Source organism: Mixophyes fleayi, chromosome 10 (genome assembly GCF_038048845.1).
Source record: "Mixophyes fleayi isolate aMixFle1 chromosome 10, aMixFle1.hap1, whole genome shotgun sequence".
Lineage (NCBI taxonomy): Eukaryota > Metazoa > Chordata > Amphibia > Anura > Limnodynastidae > Mixophyes > Mixophyes fleayi.
The window spans coordinates 92388858-92407897 of record NC_134411.1 but is presented as its reverse complement, the minus strand read 5'-3'; the positions used below and the strand labels follow the sequence as shown (position 1 = coordinate 92407897).

At 42.8% G+C, this 19040-nt stretch overlaps 1 protein-coding gene across 3 annotated transcripts in view; it reads right to left on the bottom strand.

The window, feature by feature from the left end:
• The window catches only part of CDH13 (cadherin 13), a 651169-nt gene that overhangs the window by 304588 nt on the left and 327541 nt on the right, over positions 1-19040 (bottom strand). For all 3 annotated transcript variants that reach the window (XM_075189159.1, XM_075189158.1, XM_075189161.1), the window contains one exon: positions 13250-13455. In XM_075189159.1, the coding sequence (XP_075045260.1) occupies positions 13250-13455 (206 nt within the window). The remainder of the gene's footprint in view (positions 1-13249; positions 13456-19040) is intronic.

The following is a 19040-nucleotide window of genomic DNA, read 5'->3' as shown; positions in this document are numbered from 1 at the left end:
GGGGCCATTGCCGTCTCCTGAACAATGAAGTCTCAGACATGTGTCTCTTTCTGGGTCTATAAATACATCCTTACACTGTGTGCATCAATGCAAAACACTCAGATTCGTTACTGCCATCCACTCGTAACAGCATGAAAAGAATGCACAAAAAAGTTTATCATCATGACTACAAGCATTTCCTACATTCATTTGTATGTCAATATGGTTGGTAAATATTAGACCTAAAGAGCTGAAAGCCCAAATGGGACTTCTCTGTGCCTATGCTGGCCACCACTCATTCCCAGAAGAGCAAAGTGTCAGCTTACAGAAGAGAATGGATAAGCATCACCCAGAACCCCACAAAAATTTTGCTATCGGGGTTGACGATTGAAGGTTGCGCCCCTGTCCTGAAGCGAACAAGTCATAAGGAGCAAGTTGGAAAGTGAACTTATTGCTGTACACTTTCACCGAGCAGGAGGACTGGAAAACCTGGCGTGACCCGGTTGGTGTTAGAAGTGGGACTAAAACTAGATTTCCCAAAAGACCACTGATTTCCTTGCCCCAAGCTAATTAAGTTTATTCCAGAGCCATAGACGAGTATGATTATAAGCATAATAGCACATGATGAAAGATTACTTTATTAAAAAAGCATCAAACTTATCTACAGAATAGAATGCTTGAAAATGGCAATTTTACTTTATTGTATGTTTATTGTTCAATTGGTGTAACAGACAGATGATAAAATGTTCCACTTAATGTCGCTCAACCAGAAACACTTATCAATTGGGAAGCCATGCATATGTCCTTAGCTGTCATGTTTTGATTGATAATAAAGAAGAGATCCAGTGCAAAAATTGAACTAAAGATTTCCAGTGCTGCTAATTAAAGTAAAAGTAACTGATTGTAGCATCTGTCTGACAGCACAGTCTGGGTAAATGCTGCACTTAAATAACTTTGTCTGTCCTTCTATTAGAAGTACAGTCCACGCATGGCTCTTGTTCTTCTGATTAATTTAAGCCATAATTAAGGCTAGATCAAGCAATATTTAAGGAACAAAACTGAAAAGGTTATTTTAATGAAAGCAAAGTTGCTATAAGTGCAGGAGGTTAGATAGGGGCGAACAAATACATTGCTGGACTCCATAGCAAAACTTGGGCAGGGGCCCAATGATACCGCTGTAACCTCCTGAGAGGGTGCCTTATTCGAGCATGGGCAGCCCAGCGCATGCACCCACTGCGCCATCGCAGAATATTATGCTATACTTTTTCAGAGCAGAGAGGGGGCTGCACCCCCTCCCTTCGGGGCCACAGAGTGGCTGTACCCCCCACTTCCGAAGCCCAGAATAGCTGCACCGCCCCCGCCCACTTTCAGGCCACAGAATGGCTGCACCCCCCCCACTTCCGGGCACCAGAGTGGCTGCAGCCCCTCACTGTGGTGCCCGGTGTTTGAATTGAATTAGCTACTTAGCTATTGGTGAAAAAATAATAAGGGCAGTGTTTCTATAAAGGGGATAGCAAATAAAAAGATAGGATACTCTTTGTGCTACTTTGCATACCTTAGTGGAATGCTTGCCCTCTGGCCAGGTATAAAGCCACTTTGGTCACCCATAATGCCTAGGATGTCCTGGAGCGGTACCTCTTCATTCACAGGTCAAGGTGCCAATCCACAAACAGGTCAAAAAGTCAATTGAGAAAAGTCAGCATGGTGGTGTTGGTGGCTTTCATCATCCCATTGGGCATCTCAGTGGTGTCCATAACTAAATACAAATCAGCTGTAAGGGTTTGTAGAGGGACTATCAAGGGTGTAACTAACACTGCACAGCAGGTGAGGGGCCCTATGCCTAAAAGACCCTAAATTTTAATATGGGGCCCCCAAAGTTCTAGTTATGCCACGACATGATGGACAGGGGTACATCTGTATGACATCAGGATTGATATATTTAATAGTGGCATCCAAATTTGTCTGGGTGATCTGCAGGAGTCACTAGGAGGAGGTGCTAGGTGCTAAGTTACTGGGGAGCCCCTTACGTTGGTGGTGGGTTACAGCTTCTTGTGCACAAGGCACAAGCCAGGAAGGAGTATTGGAACTAGGTTGTGAAGCCATGTTCTGGTATGGTGTGTGCGAGAGTGGGTGCAAAGTACTCACTCCACATTTGGTTGGTAGGTGCAGTTCAATAGCAGAAAATGGTTTAATTCAGTATTGTAATCACCTTTCAATGACAAAAGTTTACTATGCAGAATCAGTTTGGCCACATCAGTACTCCAACCACAATGCAACAAAGATAACTCACAAATTCGGTCTCTCCTGGGAGCCATATATCAGCTCACAAAGAGTCTTTAACCTATCGACTTCTAAAGGGGACACGCAATGCATTCCACAGTCTCTCTGGCAGCCATGGGATTAATTAAAAAGTCTTTTATGTTAAGGACAACTATAATGGTTTTCAATTAAAACTTTTCCTGAGGCAGCTTTACAAGTTATCACACACATAACACACAGTTTTCATTTTAAATATATTTAAGTAACTAACCATTGATGCGCGCATCATTCAAAGCAGCCGCGGCGCCCAGGGAAGTGTATTAAATTATATTAAGTGCCTTTTTGTATTTGCACAATTCAATTGTTTTATTTTGAGAGTTCTGTGTTTTGTTTTTGTAAGGTTTCTAAGGCAGAGAGAGCTTGGTTAGGGCAGACACTTTGATTATGGCCGCTGTTTGACCAGTTTCATATAAGACACTTGGGTTTATATCATGTATAGCGTCAGCTTGCAATGTTGTCGGACTTGCGGTCACTCCATCCAAACTAATAAGTAAAATGCTGCCGTTCCTGAACTAACCAAATTTCACATCTACAGGAAAATTATAAAAATATAAACAAAAACATAAATAAAGTAAATACACAAAAGAACACAATCCACATGAACCCATCACATGACGTGGGCCGGCCAATGACTAATCCGATGTGAACAATGGTTCATATATAACTACATAAAGTAAATGGTTAGCAGCCACTCAAATCCCATCATTCAAACTACTCAGCACCATATTGTTATTAATGTAAACACTGCAACATAAACATACTGTTTCTCTCTCTCGTACAGGAGGAAAATACCATTAGCACAGTAAGTCACCACAACATTGAAAAAAATGAAAACATCTACTGGTAATAAATCTCACACTGTGAATTACATTTTAATCTTATAGAAATCCGCAGGCAAGAGAGAATCCTCACGTCTATAAATTATAACACATCAGACGGCTTGTTCAAAAACAAATCAAGATATCTTAACACATAGAACTATATCAATAGACATTCTCTTATGAATCCTATGTTACACAGAACGTAGACTCTATATTCAGAACGTGGTCCGATATACGCCCTAATCCACCTGATGTTTTTTTTAAAAAATAGTTTTGTTTATCTTTTATGTTAAACTATAAGAGCCTATTTACTAATAATCACACTTTTGCTCCGTTCATTGTCATCTGTCATTGCAGCGATGACAGATGAATTAACAGGGTAATTTACTATTAAGGCATGTTGGGACAGCGTATCCGATAAGAGGGTCTCCCTGCGATGACTTTACTAAGATAACTCTGGGCTCTGACTTGGATGCTGTGCCCGACCTATGACCTGTGCAGAGGTTATTTACGTTAATTAATGCAGGGAGAGCAAGAAGGCTGCTAGAGAGGGATCCAAAGACACATAGGACCCAATGGCTAACGCCATCTGCAGCTGTTTTAAGGTGAGGTTTGTTTGTATCTTTGTCTTTGAGGTCCCTATGAGTAACTAAATGTTAATGAACCTTATTGTCTTAGTGACTGTCAGAGTCACCACCTCCCCTCAGATCTCCCTCACTTTCAACACCACCACAAACGCCTTAGTCTCCCAAGCCCGCTGCCTTGGTGTCACACTTGACTCCACCCTCTGCTTTATTCCTCTCATCCAGACTCATGTCCTGTCGACTCCACCTTAAAAGACATTACTATAATACGCCCTTTTCTTACTCAACATGCTACCAAAACTTTTATCCATTCTATCAACATCTCCCGTCTTGACTACTGCAACCTCCTGCTATCTGGTATTCCTGACACCCATGCATCTACACTTCAATCCATCCTAAATGCTGCTGCAAGACTGATCTTCCTCTCTCACTGCTCCACATCTGCTGCACCACTTTGCAAATCCCTATGCTGGCTCCATGTGGCCTCCAGAATCAAATTCAAATTACTCACCCTTACCTAGAAAGCCCTCAACAACACTACCTCTGCATGCATCTTACATCAAAAATACTCTCCCTCCCGCCCACTCACTTAGATCTACCTCTGATCTGAGCCTTGTCTCGTCTCTGGTAACCACCTCTCACTCCCGCCTACAAGACTTCTCCGTGCTGCTCCCCACTTATGGAATTCCTTACCTCCTTACCACGCTCAATCAGACTTTCCCACAGCCTTCAAATCCTTCTGAAAACCTATCTCTTTATTATAGAGGTGACCTTATCCCTGATAACACTACTCACACTAATACACCCTCACAACTGTCCCAATCTCCACTCTGAACCACTCTCACTCCTCTTGTTCCAGCTGTGACCTCTCCCACTTAGAATGTAAGATCTCTAATGAGCAGGGTCCTCCATACCCTTTGTTGTCATGTTTGCGTTTATTTTATCTACCTTGTATGTCCCTGTTTTATGTATGTCCTGTTAACCCTACTGTATGGAGCATTGTGGCACCTTACAAATCACGTAAATAATAATAATAATAATTGATATACATTTTCAAGTTACAATTGTCAAGTTTACTGAAATTTAGCATTCATCAGCACTGTATATTATAGGAAATAGCACACTACCTGCCATGAATTATTAATACTATTAGCAGTCACCTCACAATTCTGTGACCTATATAAATGAATAATTCTTAATTATGTTACATCACATTCTTGATGCCTAATGTAATCATGTCAGTACATCTTGCAAGCATAGCTAGTTTATAGGCTGCATTTAGAAGAATTTTATGAATACAATGACTGTTTCCGCTAAGCAACAGGTACCCTTTAAAAAATAAAGATTGTAGAAGATTTTATTCGATCCACAAAACGGAACAGAACAAATGAAGACCTCACCCCGCAGACTTCTATTACCTATGTGCAGGATTATTTTTTATCAAGTTCAATTTTTAACAACATAATTTCCAGGATGCGCAGTTCGTGAGATTATCTACATTAGGGGTCTGTGAAACAATCCTCATCAGTTGCAGCCTAATCAGTGAAAACATCTACTTATGAAATATTTATGGAGTCCTAGTGCCTTTATTTCAGTTATTTAAAATGCATTTGTCTCTATAAAATTAAGCATTAAGTTCTTTGATTGGAAACATAATGGGAAGTGGGGACGGGTCGTTTGAATACCAAAGGCTGTTGTATGACTCTTGTTACAGCAATTACATAGAGAAGAGGAAAATTATCTAGGTGCAGAATGACTGATTGCTTTCCTTGTAATCATAACAGGGGCTTAATGGTCATTTGGTCTGCTGCATCATTGTCCTGTATCGCTGCAGCATACAAATAAATCAGAGATACCTGGTAATTAAGGAGTCAAACCAAAGGCCCAGCAATAGCATTCATTCAGGTCTGAGATATATAGTTTGTGGGGGTGTAGTACAGTTACAACTGACCCTTTTTGGAAGGACGAATAGCACAAGACAAGATACATTTACATGCAGTAGGACATAAAAATGGCAGATCCTTATTTTTCACTTCTGTACCTGTGGAGTAGATTTACTAAAACTTCTAAAAATTAAAAGGAGGTGGTGTTGCCCATAGCAACCAATCAGGTTCTAGCTATCATTTATCTTGTGCATTCTAGAACGGCGGTTCCCAAAGTGTGCGCCGCGGCTCCCAGGGGTGCCGCGGCGCTGTCACTGGGGTGCCGCGGGCCAGCCCTTGAAAAAAGAAAGCAAACAGAAACTTACCAATCCGCGCAGCGCTAGGACCCAGCAGCCTCCTCTCTCCCGCAGCTGTCACTGAATATCTACGTCAGTGACAGCTGCGCCTGGGAGGAGGCTGCAGGGTCCTAGCGCCGCGCGGATTGGTAAGTTTCTGTTTGTTTTCTTTTTTTCTATAGCTAGCACCTGACGCAGGGCAGAGGAGGAGGGCAGATGGCAGAGGAGGGGGACAGATGGCAGAGGAGGGGGACAGAGAGCTGAGGAGGGGGTCAGATGGCAGAGGAGGAGGGCAGAGAGCAGAGGAGGGGGTCAGATGGCAGAGGAGGAGGGCAGAGAGCAGAGGAGGAGGGCAGATGGCAGAGGAGGGGGACAGAGAGCAGAGGAGGGGGTCAGATGGCAGAGGAGGGGGTCAGATTGCAGAGGAGGCGGACAGAGAGCAGAGGAGGAGGGCAGAGGAGGGGGACAGAGGGCAGAGGAGGGGGACAGAGAGCAGAGGAGGACGACAGAGGGCAGAGGAGGACGACAGAGGGCAGAGGAGGACGACAGAGGGCAGAGGAGGACGACAGAGGGCAGAGGAGGGGGACAGAGGGCAGAGGAGGGGGACAGAGGGCAGAGGAGGGGGACAGAGGGCAGAGGAGGGGGACAGAGGGCAGAGGAGGGGGACAGAGGGCAGAGGAGGGGGACAGATGGCAGAGGAGGGGGACAGATGGCAGACGAGGAGGGCAGAGGGCAGAGGAGGAGGGCAGAGGGCAGCGGAGGGGGACAGAGGGCAGCGGAGAGGGTTGGGCAGCGGAAGGGGGACAGAGGGCAGAGGAGGGGGACAGAGGAAAGAGGGCAGAGGAGGGGGACAGATGGCAGAGGAGGAGGGCAGATGGTAGAGGAGGGTGACAGCGTGAGAGAGGGCAGAGGAGGGTGACAGCGTGAGAGAGGGCAGAGGAGGGTGACAGCGTGAGAGAGGGCAGAGGAGGGTGACAGCGTGAGAGAGGGCAGAGGAGGGTGACAGCGTGAGAGAGGGCAGAGGAGGGTGACAGCGTGAGAGAGGGCAGAGGAGGGTGACAGCGTGAGAGAGGGCAGAGGAGGGTGACAGCGTGAGAGAGGGCAGAGGAGGGTGACAGCGTGAGAGAGGGCAGAGGAGGGTGACAGCGTGAGAGAGGGCAGAGCAGGGTGAGAGAGGGCAGAGGAGGGTGAGAGAGGGCAGAGGAGGATGAGAGAGGGCAGAGGAGAGTGAGAGAGGGCAGAGGAGGGTGAGAGAGGGCAGAGGAGGGTGAGAGAGGGCAGAGGAGGGTGAGAGAGGGCAGAGGAGGGTGAGAGAGGGCAGAGGAGGGTGAGAGAGGGCAGAGGAGGGTGAGAGAGGGCAGAGGAGGGGGACAGCGTGACAGAGGACAGAGGGCAGAGGGGGCAACGTGAGAGAGGGCAGTGTGCCTGGTTGCAGAGGGGGCAGTGTGAGAGGGGGCAGTGTGCCTGGTTGCAGAGGGGGCATTGTGCCTGGTTGCAGAGGGGGCAGTGTGCCTGGTTGCAGAGGGGGCAGAGTGCCTGGATGCAGAGGGGGCAGAGTGCCTGGATGCAGAGGGGGCAGAGTGTCTGGATGCAGAGGGGCATTTTTGCATACAACTAAATAAGTATTTCTGTCGTGACCTAAATACTTATTACAATTTTTTGACCCAACTACTTGTAAAACAGGACTGCTCAGTAATTATTTTGGAGGGGTGCCTTGAAAAATTTTTGAGACTCTAAGGGTGCCGCGAACTGCAAAAAACCAATCTGATTGGTTGTTATGGGCAACACCCAACACTTCTCCTTTTTAGAAGCTTTAGTAAACCCTACTCCCTGGTGTGTGTACCTGGCCTTGAGCACTTAGGACTTTTCTTTAACAATTCCAATTTATAGACATTTATTGTTAACAAAAAAAAAAAAAAAAACATGGACATATCCTCATTGATTTGGACAATTAAACTCAAACTCTTCAAAGGGGATGTTCAGTCATAGAACGAAAAAAATTGGATAAAGCTGAGATGTATGGAGATGGTTGGTCTACTTTAAAGGAACCTTAAATTCTAGTAATTCCCCAAAAAGTTCACCTTTTCTAAAGACATCTTACTCTGATAGACAACGGGTAATACATTTTAGCGAAAGACTCCACACAGAGATGAGCGAAGTTATGCCAATGTTTGGCTTTTGCATTGCCGCTCCACACGGCATATGTACAGAATTCATAGTCTATGAATTGTGCTGGGACGACAATGAGGTCAATTTATTCTAGCCTGCGGTGTGGTTCAGATAGAGGTTTGGGGAGCTCAAATACTACCAGAGAAACTTGAGAAATTCCTGGGAACAGTTTTGATAAACATTGCTCATCCCCAAGTCCAATAAATAACTATCTCTGATAGTCTGTGAAATCATTGCTCCATCTGTATCTATATACATAATGTGCAGATTGTGCCTCAGATAATGAACTATTTTCACATCTTTCAATGCCCATTAAAATTAAAGGAAATAAATTACCGTATTAATATTGTATATTTTGGGAAGTGGAAATGTGCAGGCAGCAAGCCCACACACATATGCTGCAAACTTCTGGGCTCAGGCAATGTTTCAGGCTCTCTATATTCTCTTCAAATTAAAACTTATACCGAGTTGTATCATGGTTTGTACAGCACCAGAAGTAGCTGTATGTGTATAATATATGCAGAATGTACATAGAACTTGCAGAGCTGCAGAGGATACAATTCTGGAGGGGAGAGGTTCCCATCATAGGTTCCTCATTCGTGTTTTGTTTGCAAATGGCTGTATTTAATGGTTGGCAATGCAGGAGCCTGGCCGGTGAGTTTAATTTTCCATGCTCTCACCTGTTCCATCAAGTCTCGATCCAGTGCCTGTGTCACGGAATTGGAGAGATGGCCGCTAACCGGTATTGGCGCAACTGACCAGGGAGGCGCGGAGTCTAACGTACCCCCGGTATTCACCAGGGACCCCCGCAAGAGAGTTTGGGCTTAACTGCAGAGGGTACACAAGTCGCGGTTCTCCAAGACAGTCGCCGGTGCAGCGACAGTAGTAGTCAGGCAATGCAGGTCAGAGCCAACCGAGCGGTGCAGTACACAGGGAGAAGTCAGGTTAAGCCAAATAGTCAAACCAGACGGGCAGCGAGGTACCAAATCGAAACACAGGAGAATAGTAACAGGAAGCAGAGTCAGAACCGAAGAACACTGGATCATTAGTTCAGGAAGCGCTGGGGCAGGAGTAAACCAATACTTTGGCACTAGACATGTGTCAGAAGCTGCTTTATATACCCTAAGGTGCCTCCTGATTGGGCTAGTGAGATTTTGGCGGTCAGACATGCTGACTGCCACAAGTGAGCGGAGATAGCGTCCCGCTGCTAGGCAACAGGACGCGGCTGCTGAGAAGGTGTCAGTGCGGAGACGGCACCTGACAGCCTGGTGTTGTTTTGTTCAACCTAACACTTCATGCTGGTGTCAATAAATCCAAGACGACGGGAAGAGACAACAACCTTCACATGACTGACGGATGTGAAGAGTTGTTTAAGCTCAAGTGGTAACTGCAGAAGCCATATCAAGGCCGATGAAAATTAGGAATGGTGCAGTCAGGAAAATATAAGTTGATACTCATATGGTAAACTTTGAAAAAATAAATAATGTTAGAGTATCCTTTAAATCCGTTGATGTTGTGTTGCCTCTTTTAAAGGGCAGTGGCCCAATCTGGGTGAGCAAAGCTCTTCAAAAACAAGGGGCCTATTTAATAAAGGCAGAAAATTCTTCACTCTGGGGCAAGTGAAAGCTTTCTTTGAATTGGAATGGTCCAATTCAATTACATTTAATTTCTTACATTTTTTTCATTTTATTGTTTTATTATATTTTAAAGGATCTGGAAACCAAAGTCCAGGCACATGTGCGAGCTGGCAAGCCAGGTCACCAATACGCAAATGGACCAAAGTCTGTTTGGCGTAGTAAGAGTCCTCTTATACTAACCAGACAATAGCGCAGGGGAGCAGAGTCTCTAGCCGCCCTGCTGCCATAAATAGGCCCCTTAGACCGTAAGCGCCAATGGGGCAGGGATTGGTGTAAACGATTACAATTTCTCTGTACATCGCTGCGGAATATGGTGGCGCTATATATACAATAATAAAGAAATGCAAAGTTCTAAGAGAAGAACGGCGCAGACTTGATACGGGCACACAGACAGAGCAAGCTGCTTCTAAGCACAGAAATGTTAGAGGCCTATCTGCTAATAACATGGATGTTATTGCTCCCGAGACTTGTAAAAGTTCCTCAAGACAAGTTACTTTATTACACAGGTCTCAATGGGTTTCCTTTGCAATGTTCCATCTCAGTAGGCAGGCACAACAGCTGCATAAGCAGCGACAGTAAAAAACCAACCTAGAGAGACTTCAAACAGTTCTCCACAGGAGTTCCAGAACGGTGAGAGAAAGTAGAGCAACGTTCTGTCCCTGAGCCGTTATCTCCCCCCCTCTTCCTCACTTACCACCTGTAAAAATCGCTTGTTTTGTGCCAGTGAACTTAGCCGCAGCAACACGCCATCCCAAGGTGCTCTCTTTCCTTCTAATCATCGCTTAAACCGTTTCCATCTGGAGCCCCCCAAAGTATCTTAAGGGCCTGGTAGATTCCATTTAATCACTTCAGCTCACACTGTTGTGCAGAAAGTGAACAACACACAGATTCTGCTGCCGGGCAGCGTGCCGTCTCTTATCCTTATCCTTTTTTTGTGTGTTATTGTTCACATGAAAGAGTGATCGCTATGAGATGCCAAGATCATGATCATTGGCGTGACGTTTCACTCCCTGTCGTTGCCACTCTTAAGCTGCCAAAAGTATCAATACCCTGTGGTGTCTGCACTGCAGAGTATTTAAATCCCGTTATAACAACATGTCTACTAGGTGGTACTCAGTGGTCTGTTAACTACCTTGCAGTATATTCCCAGTGGTTGGCGAGTGCTTAACACGTAAACAGAGACTTTATAGTCATATAAACGAAGAAAGAAAAGGGTCTTAAATTCTGTTCGTGGATGGTCACACACATCCTATCATTAAATGATTTAAATACCGGCTCTGTCATTTGGGCAGAACCAGATGTCCGGAAACAGAGGAACAAGACTGCAATGAAATTTTTTTTAAAAAAAAGCTTTGTTGAGAACAGTGATTATGCTAAATTTCAACTCCAAGACTCCTTAGCGAGTGCAGTCGCTGGCCGTGGTTTCAACGATTTGCTAATCAGTAATGTTTTGATACAAGCAGCCATTTTGATATAAATCAATTTGTGAAAACCACATCGCATGGGATACGCAAATTAATCAACTTGACAGCAAAATTGGGCTAATCCGTCCTTGTGATTTTGGCGATTTTCCGAGCACTAATGGTATATTGCCTTAATCATGTCAGCTAGTTGGATAAATGGGTTTTATTATTTTAGGAACTAGCACCCTTTATATCTAGTGGCAAAACTATAGGGATTCCATGTCAGAGATCTCCGCCGTTGCAGAGTAATCCATCCCAGATAGCGCTGGTATAGATTAAATGAATATAGGACTTCCGGTCCTATCTACTAACAGAGCCCTGATTACCGCAATAAGGCTGACTTTTGCCATCAGTGCTCATCACGGCAACAACAACAACAGCAAAATATCCCTCGTCATCACGGTTTTATAAAACAAAACATCAGAGGGGCAGGTGAGCGATGTCCGGACATAGCAGTAAGGGTTATACTTGTCGAGCCAGTCCCTGCAGATGCACATGTTTGAGCTGGCTTGTTTTGGGCTTTCAGTTCTGCATCCAAAAAATAAAACAGGCTTTAAAAAATAGTTAAAAGTGTAAAAAAATAATAAAAAAAAACTACATACATACACACATATATATACATACACACATTATATATTATATATATACATACATATATATACATATATACATATACACACACATACATGTATACACACACGCACATATATATTTTTCTCTGGTTTTGTTTCAAAATATTGCCTTATTGTCATAGCAGCTGTCCATCAAGCCTATTTAAGGCACATTTGGGTGTGGCTCACAAGCCAGCCCTTGCTGGATGTAAGCCTCTATACCTGGGAGGTGAGTGCATCTGATTCCAACTGCATTTTAGTGGTGTTTAAAGCATATAGGTCAGTGTAGGACCTGCATATAAAGAGGTGCCCTTGATGCTGGCTTAAATGTTTTCATCAAAATATGAACTAATACCTGATGTTTTCACTTTGCTAGATAGCTGGCTTTGCCACGCAACTTGTACCATATACAATATGGAATATACCGAGCGCGGGCTTGTTTTTTGGTGTTTTGCGTTTTTTGTTCTTCATTTTTGTTCTTTCTGTATCATTTTGTGCCATGGGTCACTGTTTTCTGTAAATGTCATGTTCGGCGCTGCGGACCCTTTGTGGCACCTTATAAATTAAAGAAAATAATAATAATAATAATAATAATCTGTCACCTACACACAATGGAGGCAGACATTATTAATGTGACTGCAGCCTATCAATGCCTCATACATCCCTACTGTCAATAGTTCCTGGTGAACTTAAAGGCTGAATAATGGATGGGGCTGAACTGATATAATAGATCAGGTAAATTGATAGGCTGAATAATGTATCCATCCACACAATGCGTGTATGTAGGTAACTAAAAGTCTATATTATTACAAACTTGCGCCTTCAAAAATGTGCGAGCATTAGCAGTTTATGTTTTCTGGAGAACGGGTCAAACACAAGTAAGGTTTACGCTGCTGAGCTGCACTTTTAAGTCTCCTGTAGAGATTTCCGATCCTGCTACATAATGCATATAACATTTGTGATGGCCTGGGGTGAAACGTTAATTATTGGATCTGCAGAATTATTCTAATCGCGTAAAATAATGAAACATCTTTAGCCTCTTAGTACCAAAAGGAATTGTAAAACATCATTTAATAAAGGGGAATTTCATCATACTGCAATTACAGGAGTACAAGAATAACACCTATTATCCAGGTATTTTTAGTCGGACATGCTTTGAAAATGGCAAATTTGTTTTTGCCGCACGTAAAAAATTTAAAAAATTGAAGACACTTAAGCACCAGGCAGTCAGAACAGGGATCCACACCTGTCCTACTATTAGCGTACGCCTGGGGATATATATTACAGGCTCTCTTTTTATTTAGAAATGCTTAATCCACAGTCCATTGTACAATAAATAAAATACCATACCCAGAGTCAAGTCCTCTTTATATCAAAGCAGTTCCAGTGGGATGGAAATGATAACGCAAGTGACATTTAGTAATGCGAATATTTACCACATGCTTTACCTTTGAGTCGCGTCTGTCCCTTCTCCCGAGAATCTTTACTTCTGCCATGTCGTCGGAGTGAGTAGAGCGGCCGTGGATGAACAAGGCCCGGATGTTTTCCTTCACATGTCTCAGTGCAATTAATGACCCGTCCGGTTCCACTTTAAAATCCGGGTTGGAAACCTCATAGACAACCTCTTCATTACCTTGGCAGTCGTCAAACTGCACTGTGAGGAAGAGAGATACAAAATGATGGTTTTAACCAGACGTCTGTAACAAGTTGACGTCAATGCATTTACTTTGCTCATTTCCTGTGGTTAACACAAAACAATTTAGTTAAAATAACCAGATGGCACTTTATTCTCCAACAACCTGAAAAATTCTGGCATCTTGGATACAAAAACACAAATCAAACATAATCGACACTTATCAGAACCAACAATACACATAAAAGGGCATTTATGGCAACTGTTCTACTTAGATCTTTGTAGAAACTGTACCATAACTCACAACATCCAATAAGAAGCTTGCGTACATTCCAATTGGCTGTTAGAAACACCTTGTAAACCGTTACCTGTAGAACAATGGCCATACATGTCCCATATCGTTGCCAAGATATAAATAGAATTTCCATGGAGACAATGCGGTCTAGGTGGACTTTGGTACATTACAATCCCCTCGATGATATGTTTAATGAACATGGGTATAATGATGCGTCTTATGTTTTAAATGCTCATTATAAAACAAAATTGATAAATTCAAGAGCATAGCAATATGAAATGGTAATTGCATATTATACAGTGGATATAAAAAGTGTAAACACTCTTATTGGGTTTGTGATGTAAAGTCTGAAGTCAAGATAAATCATGTAGGACCTTTTACCGCCTTCAATGTGACCTTGCAACCAACAAAGTTATGAAAGGGTATGCGCTCTTGTGCAATCGGGTTTTCATTTTCAGTTCTCTCTCCTAAAAATTGTGTATCTGTTTTTCACTTCAATGTTGTCGGTTGCAAGGTCACGTTACAGGTGGAAAAAGGTTCGACATGATCTATAAACTGTATGCAGGACAAGAGAAGAAAAACTACGAATAAGAACTGCAGGTCTAATAAGACAGTAATGTATGTCTTCAAGTGAACCAAGTACCACAGACATTAGATGAGTCTATGTCATTAGAAATGTCCACACGAAGGTCAATTGTGCCACTCAGCCAAAGCAACAAGCAAAAGGATCAGTTTCCAATTTGGCCAGAACCAATTATTGTGCCACCAACAGATGATTCTACACAGAGACGGATTATCTCCAGACTGGGTGCGTTTGGATTATTCTTGGGCTTCGCACCTAATGTTAAGTCTGTCTGCAATATTGCCTGTGATCTCGCTGGGTGAGGGCCAGCCTCACTTCCTGACCTAAGAGGAGGTTGTTTAGTCTCTCCGAGCCACCAAAGTGACCATCAAACTATATGAGTGACAAGATGTTTTAACCTTATTAACATATAAAAAAATATTGTCCAAGGACATTGTGACTTGTAGCTAAACTTAAGTTCTATAACTTTCAGTGATTTTAAATAAAAAAAAATAGAATTCTGAATGACCGTCCATTCCATTCACATAATTTTCCTTTGCACCTCTGACCCTATCACCTTTCGATTGTCAATTACCTTTTGAAGCATATAACAGGAAAACAAAAAGTGCCAGTTTTCCCAGCGTAAGGAATTTTATTTAAAATGTCTTAATTTTATGTATCTATACATTTATATTTCTATGCTGCATGTAGCTATTTTACAAAAATGAAGCTTACGCTTCAGCTGTGTCTTCCTGCTTCGTCCAGTATAAGAAAATAGCCCATTACCACCAGGCTGTTTTATTTGGCAGCTATTATCAGACCTACCTACCCATATCTTATCCATTCTGTTCCTCGTAAGAAGTGTGACTGCACTAATTAAACCAACCAATATCTAATATTCAAACCATTAGGCATATAATGACAAGGCAATTAGCGAGACAGAATCTGAGAATAAAAAAAACAATACAGTTCCTGCCAAAGTAGTTATCTCCTCTTTCTGTGCGAGAACTTGGCTTCTGTAAAGAACAAGCAAAGCGGCAAAACATACTTGTTAACGAAGTGATATTTTTGTTATTTATGTTATATATGTGTGTATGAATTTACAATGATTACACACTTCAAACACTGAGATCTTTACAGGAGGAGCACACTGAAAGATTTTGACTAAAGCTATGCCTGGTTTTGGATGAGTAGTAAAATGTAACGGACTTAAAGAAGACTAATTTCCTTTCTGCAAAAGTCTTAATTGCTGCATTTAACTTTATTAGTAGATCTAATAATGATAAACGTGGCAATATTTGCACTTAACAATGTACACGATAAAAATGTTAATGGTACTTTATGTAAATGGGGGCACAGTTTAAGCATACCCCTGGCAAAAAAAATCTCAAATAAATAAGAAGACCTACATATATATGGCTAAATAGGGTATCCATGGCACAGAAGAATAAAGCCTACCCCCAACATTTTTCCCATTGTTGGGGGATCCGTCCCTCTTGTCCAGAACATCTCTCCGGAAGTACCACCCTTGTTGTGCTGTGTTTCGAGTGGAAGGAGGAATGGTCTAGGCAACCAATCACACTTCAGCTTTCAGGAGTGTAGTGCAGATTCGATGGAAGAGGCTACTGAATGGCTGGTTGCTATTTGTGATATCAGAGTTCTGTTTCTTCCATCATGGTAATTTTGTGTCTCATTGGTGTAACTAGCTATTACACCTATTTATTAATAGACGCATATGCCTCCCGTTAAATATCATCCCTTATCGCCATGATAAAGGATGATATTTTGCAGTAATTTATTAAAAAATCATCCCGGGACTGCGCATGCAGGAGGCTGTCCTGGCAATCACTTTACTTACCTCTCAACTCTGGGCTGTGACTCTGAGTCTTTACTACGCGGGTGCGCCCTTAGGTAGCACATCCATTTTGCGATAGTTACAAGAAGGGAGAGCAGGAAGGCTGAGGAGAGGGAGCTGAAGATCCCTCTGCTGCAATGCTCTCCCCATAGGGTAGAATGACTAATGCCATCTTCAGAAGGCTGCGGCTGCACTGTGCTGCCTCCTTGCTGCGCTCTGCCGCCTCCAGGCTGCGGCTGCGCTCTGCTGCCTCCAGCCTGCGCTCTGCCGCCTTCAGGCTGCGCTCTGGGATGCCTCCAGGCTGCGGCTGCGCTCTGCCGCCTCCAGGCTGCGCTCTGCCGACTCCAGGCTGCGCTCTGGGATGCCTCCAGGCTGCGGCTGCGCTCTGCCGCCTCCAGGCTGCGGCTGCACTGTGCTAAGTAGTGAAAATTAAATCACGATATTAACATATTGGCTACCCTGCATTACAATCGCTCTCCAAGAAGAAGGGTAGTCAGAGAAAGGTCAGCACAGTGGCCTAGTGGTTAGCACATCTGCCTCACAGCACTGGGGTCATGAGTTCGATTCCCGACCATGGCCTTATCTGTGTGGAGTTTGTATGTTCTCCCTGTGTTTGCGTGGGTTTCCTCCGGGTGCTCCGGTTTCCTCCCACACTCCAAAAACATACTGGTAGGTTAATTGGCTGCAATCAAAAATTGACCCTAGTCTCTGTCTGTCTCCCTCTCTGTCTGTCTTTGTGTGAGTGTGTGTATATATTAGGGAATTTAGACTGTAAGCTCCAATGGGGCAGGGACTGATGTAAATGAGTTCTCTGTACAGCGCTGCGGAATTAGTGGCGCTATATAAATAAATGATGATGATGATGATGATGATGATGATGAAGGTCACTATATTCTTTTTGCTTTGTGTTTATTCCAGCATATATTCTATTATAAATATCCTTCTTGGTGACAAACCTTAATGATGTAATTAGCAGTATTACATACACAGCTGTATTTACAGTTTGGCAGTGATGCCACCTTATAGAGGGTGCATGCCGGTGTTACAATGCGCGATTCTTGGTTCTCACTGAATAAATGAGTACCTGTTATACATTTGCTAACACTATACAAATAAAATCTAACATATGTAAATCAAACACTATATCTGGTGTGCTAGGCATGTATCTCCATAATCCTACATGATAGATACAGCTTTATAATATAGAACGTTTCCCAATATATCATTCAAATTAAACAAAATCAACCAGTGATTGAACTACTATATTTAGCACCTGCAATCATTATGACTGTAAACATTAATTGTAAAGCTGGGTACACACTACACAGTTTTCATCCAATAAATCGGCTAAATCAGCCGACATACGACCTCTCGTTCAAAAGGTCGGGTCAGTGTGTGTGATGGTCGAAAGTCTGCCCAAATGGACGATTGTCGCCTCATTTGGTTGGTCGTACCGTTTAATATTTTCGTTCCAATCTTGTTTCCGTTGTGTAGTGTGTATAAACTTCCGACCGATCCACAACAGTGAGTATGAAATTACAGTCATTGCTCACGACAACATGGCTGTAAAAAGTCGCTAAAGGGACGTCCACTTTTCCCTTTATCGTCCTAAACAAGGCTAGTGTGTATGCAGTCCATGGACCGAGCGATCGGAACATCGATCGCATGTAAAATCGCTCCGCATAAAAAGTTGGTCGAAATTTCTGTAGTGTGTACCCAGCTTAACAAATCACCAATGGGTAATGTTAGATAACTGAATAAAGAATATCAGCATTTATCATATTTATATAGGCGAGGGCAATGAGTAACTTTACATTTAAAAAATATCCTCATATTTGTTGCTTTAATTTTAGCCTTAATGGCTAAAATTGTTTTCAGCGAATCAATAAAATAAACGTTAACAATTGGGGAGAAACATATCGTCTCATTAAATATAACATGATGGGAAATTGATCTATTGTGTTTAATTAAAGCCGAAATAAAGAGTAAATTAAGGACTTAGAGCAGCAAAATGGAATCAAACAACAAGGAACCGTGTTTAGCCATGAACGATTGATTTGTGCTACTAAGCAATGACATTCGATTACTTATAAGATCCACATCAAACACTTACAAGATCCACAACAAAACAATACATGTACTGAATACACACACTGCACACATCCCCTGAAACTTTCAAGACAAAATAGCAAAAAAATCACATTATATAATATAATACAGCATAAAGTATAAAACATAATACTGAATAGGCAACAAAATCAGACTCACGGACAAAACTATGTATAATCCAAGTGACAAAAGAGAAGGGCTCTGATTGTGAGAGATCTTGGTTCATCAAATTGAGGAGCTGAACCCCTGATGATTAGGCAGATGTGCGGTTATGTTGCAGGAAGTAAACATTAATTAATCTTCGGTCAGGTACGCCCAACGGCTGCCAAGATTCCCAGCCAATTGCCATAAACAATGCAATGCAGCCAGGAAGTGCCCATTCTCTTTAACCGTTTCACCCACCTGGAGTGTAAACTCTGTTGTAAATACATTAACTCATCACTTACCCCTATTACCCCTCCCCAGGTTCCCTCCATATCTATATAGGATTATAAATGTGCTACACTGTTATAGCAATTTAGAGTATAGCAGATATAGGGCCTTACAAACCATGTTGTTATTCGAGAGGTGCCAATGCAATTTTTTATTTTGCATGCAAAAAATACTGACTGCTTTTTAAACACTGGGCAGATTAATTTTTACACTTTTTAGAGTTGAGCTAGGATGTACTCACAACTCTATATCTGTCTGCACATCTTAAGCCATTGCTGTGATTCCTGGTGGCTGGTCTTTCCCAAGGTCAGCCACCTATGTGCCATAGATCAGCGACCTGTTCATAGCCTCAC